Here is a 2,055-nt window from a genome sequence, read left to right as displayed (position 1 = left end):
GGGGAATTGGTCTTGGAACTTCTGCATTTGGCTCTCGAAAATCAGCCCTCCCATTCATCTTTCCTCCCGACGACGGCGGCGGGCGGTGGCGCGGCGAGCCCGGTCGACCAGGGACAGAAGGCCCGGAGGGGAGTCAAGTGTGGTGGAGGGGGGAGGGGAAGGTGGGATGCGCGCGGGACTGCAGCGGGGTTGGGGGTGGGGAGCGGTCAACGACACGACCGCCAAGAAGTCACCCAGATACAGACTCAAAATGACCGCGACCCGGAAGCTGCATTCTTGACTATAAACTGGCTGCAAAGTATTCACAAATGGTCAAAGAAAACACCCACTGAGAGAGAGAGAGAGAGAGACTGAACAAGAAGTCAGAAGGGAAGAAATTCTGAGGTATCGGTTATAATGCAAGGAATAAAAGAAAATGTCACAATATTATAATAAATATTCAGAGAGATGAAAATATATTGTATCCATGAAACAAGAACAGGGTGCTACTGCTTTTAAGTTTCCATCAAAGAACAAAGAACTTTATGAACTCAAAGTAAGGTAGGAGAAATAATAAATGCAACTTATGGGTTGGAAGGTACTGTTGATGAAATATTTCTATTAAAAAAGGCTAAGAAATGGAACAAAAATATTTTAAAAATTAAGAAAACTAACTATGAAGTTTGATATCTGACTATTGCACATCCTAGGAAGAAAAATTAGAGAAAACAAAGTGGAGAAGTGGAATTTATCAAGGAAATACATAAGGAAGAATTACAGAATTGAAGGACATGAGTTTCCCCGTGTGGGTTGAGAGGTCCCATTCAGAGTTCAGTATAGTGAATTTTAAGAGGTCCACTCAATGAGTGGGGTGGGGAGAGTGGTGGGAGGGGGGTTAAGAGGGAGGGGACATATGTATACCCAATGCTGATGCATGTTGATGTATGGCAAAAACCATCATAATATTGTAAAGTAACTATCCTCTAATTAAAAAATAAAAAAAATTTAAAGAAAAAAAAATAAAAGATCCACGACTGAAGCGACTTAGCAGCAGCAGCAGTAGCAAGGTACATCAGCATAGTATACCAGAACACTTAAAGAGAGACCCTAGATTTTTAGAAAGAAGAAAAGAAACTACGTTACACACACAGGACTGGGAGCAATCATGGAATCAGATTGTTAACACCAGGAGATGCAATCTTCAATACACTGAATGACAATAAGTTTTCAACCTAGGATTCTGTTTCCAGCCCAAATATCAACTATTGAGGTAGAATCAAGGCATCTCACAGACAGAACATTAACCTCGAATGGACCTCTTCAGGAAGTGTTAGAGGATGCACCTCTTCAAAAAGGGAGTTTGGGATCCAGGAAACAAATATAACACACGAAAGAAGCAAAGAGAATTCTGGGACAAGAGAATATTAACAACCATACAGTAGTATGGTATAACTGGTCCAGACTGGAGCAGGGAGACAGAGGGCCCCAGAAGGAGGATCTCTAAGAAAAAAAAAAAGATCTGATATATTGATACGTAGATACTTTTATTAACCAGCTAATGGAGGGAATGAAATTAAAATTGTGTGGGAGGAGTTTCCTGGTTGCCTAGTGGTTAGGATTCTGGGCATTCATTGCCATGGCCAGAGTTCAGTCCCTGGTCAAGGAACTGAGGGGACTTCCCTGGTGGTTCAGATAGTAAAGTGTCTGCCTACAACGTGCGAGACCTGGGTTCGATCCCTGGATTGGGAAGATCCCCTGGAGAAGGAAATGGCAACCCACTCCAGTATCCTTGCCTGGAAAATCCCATGGATGGAGGAGCCTGGTAGGCTACAGTCCACGGGTCGCAAAGAGTTGGACACAACTGAGCAACTTCACTTCACTTCAAGGAACTGAGATCTTGCAAGTTATGTGGCCAAAAGAAGGTTTTCTAAAACTAAGAAAAACATTTTTCCAAAAAAGAAACATAATTATGGCAACTCTATTAAGCTGAATATTTTTACAGTCAAAATAATTAAAAAAAAAAAAAACACTGGATGTTGCTTTAACTGGAAAATTTTATAGCATCCTGTTGGGAAG

The 2,055-nt window shown here is 41.8% G+C and overlaps 1 protein-coding gene across 1 annotated transcript in view; it reads right to left on the bottom strand.

Annotated features, from left to right (window-relative positions):
- The window catches only part of LOC105004340 (OCIA domain-containing protein 1-like), a 1,362-nt gene extending 1,109 nt beyond the window's left edge, over window positions 1-253 (bottom strand). Inside the window, exon 1 of the mRNA XM_010861934.1 lies at window positions 9-253. Within this exon, the coding sequence (XP_010860236.1) occupies window positions 9-58 (50 nt within the window). The 5' untranslated portion in view covers window positions 59-253. The remainder of the gene's footprint in view (window positions 1-8) is intronic.
- Between the last annotated feature and the right edge of the window lie 1,802 nt (window positions 254-2,055).

The sequence above is a fragment of the Bison bison genome, unplaced genomic scaffold, assembly GCF_000754665.1.
Source record: "Bison bison bison isolate TAMUID 2011002044 unplaced genomic scaffold, Bison_UMD1.0 scf7180017864473, whole genome shotgun sequence".
NCBI lineage: Eukaryota > Metazoa > Chordata > Mammalia > Artiodactyla > Bovidae > Bison > Bison bison.
The sequence above is the reverse complement of the archived record's forward strand: the minus strand, read 5'-3'. Positions and strand labels throughout refer to the sequence as shown.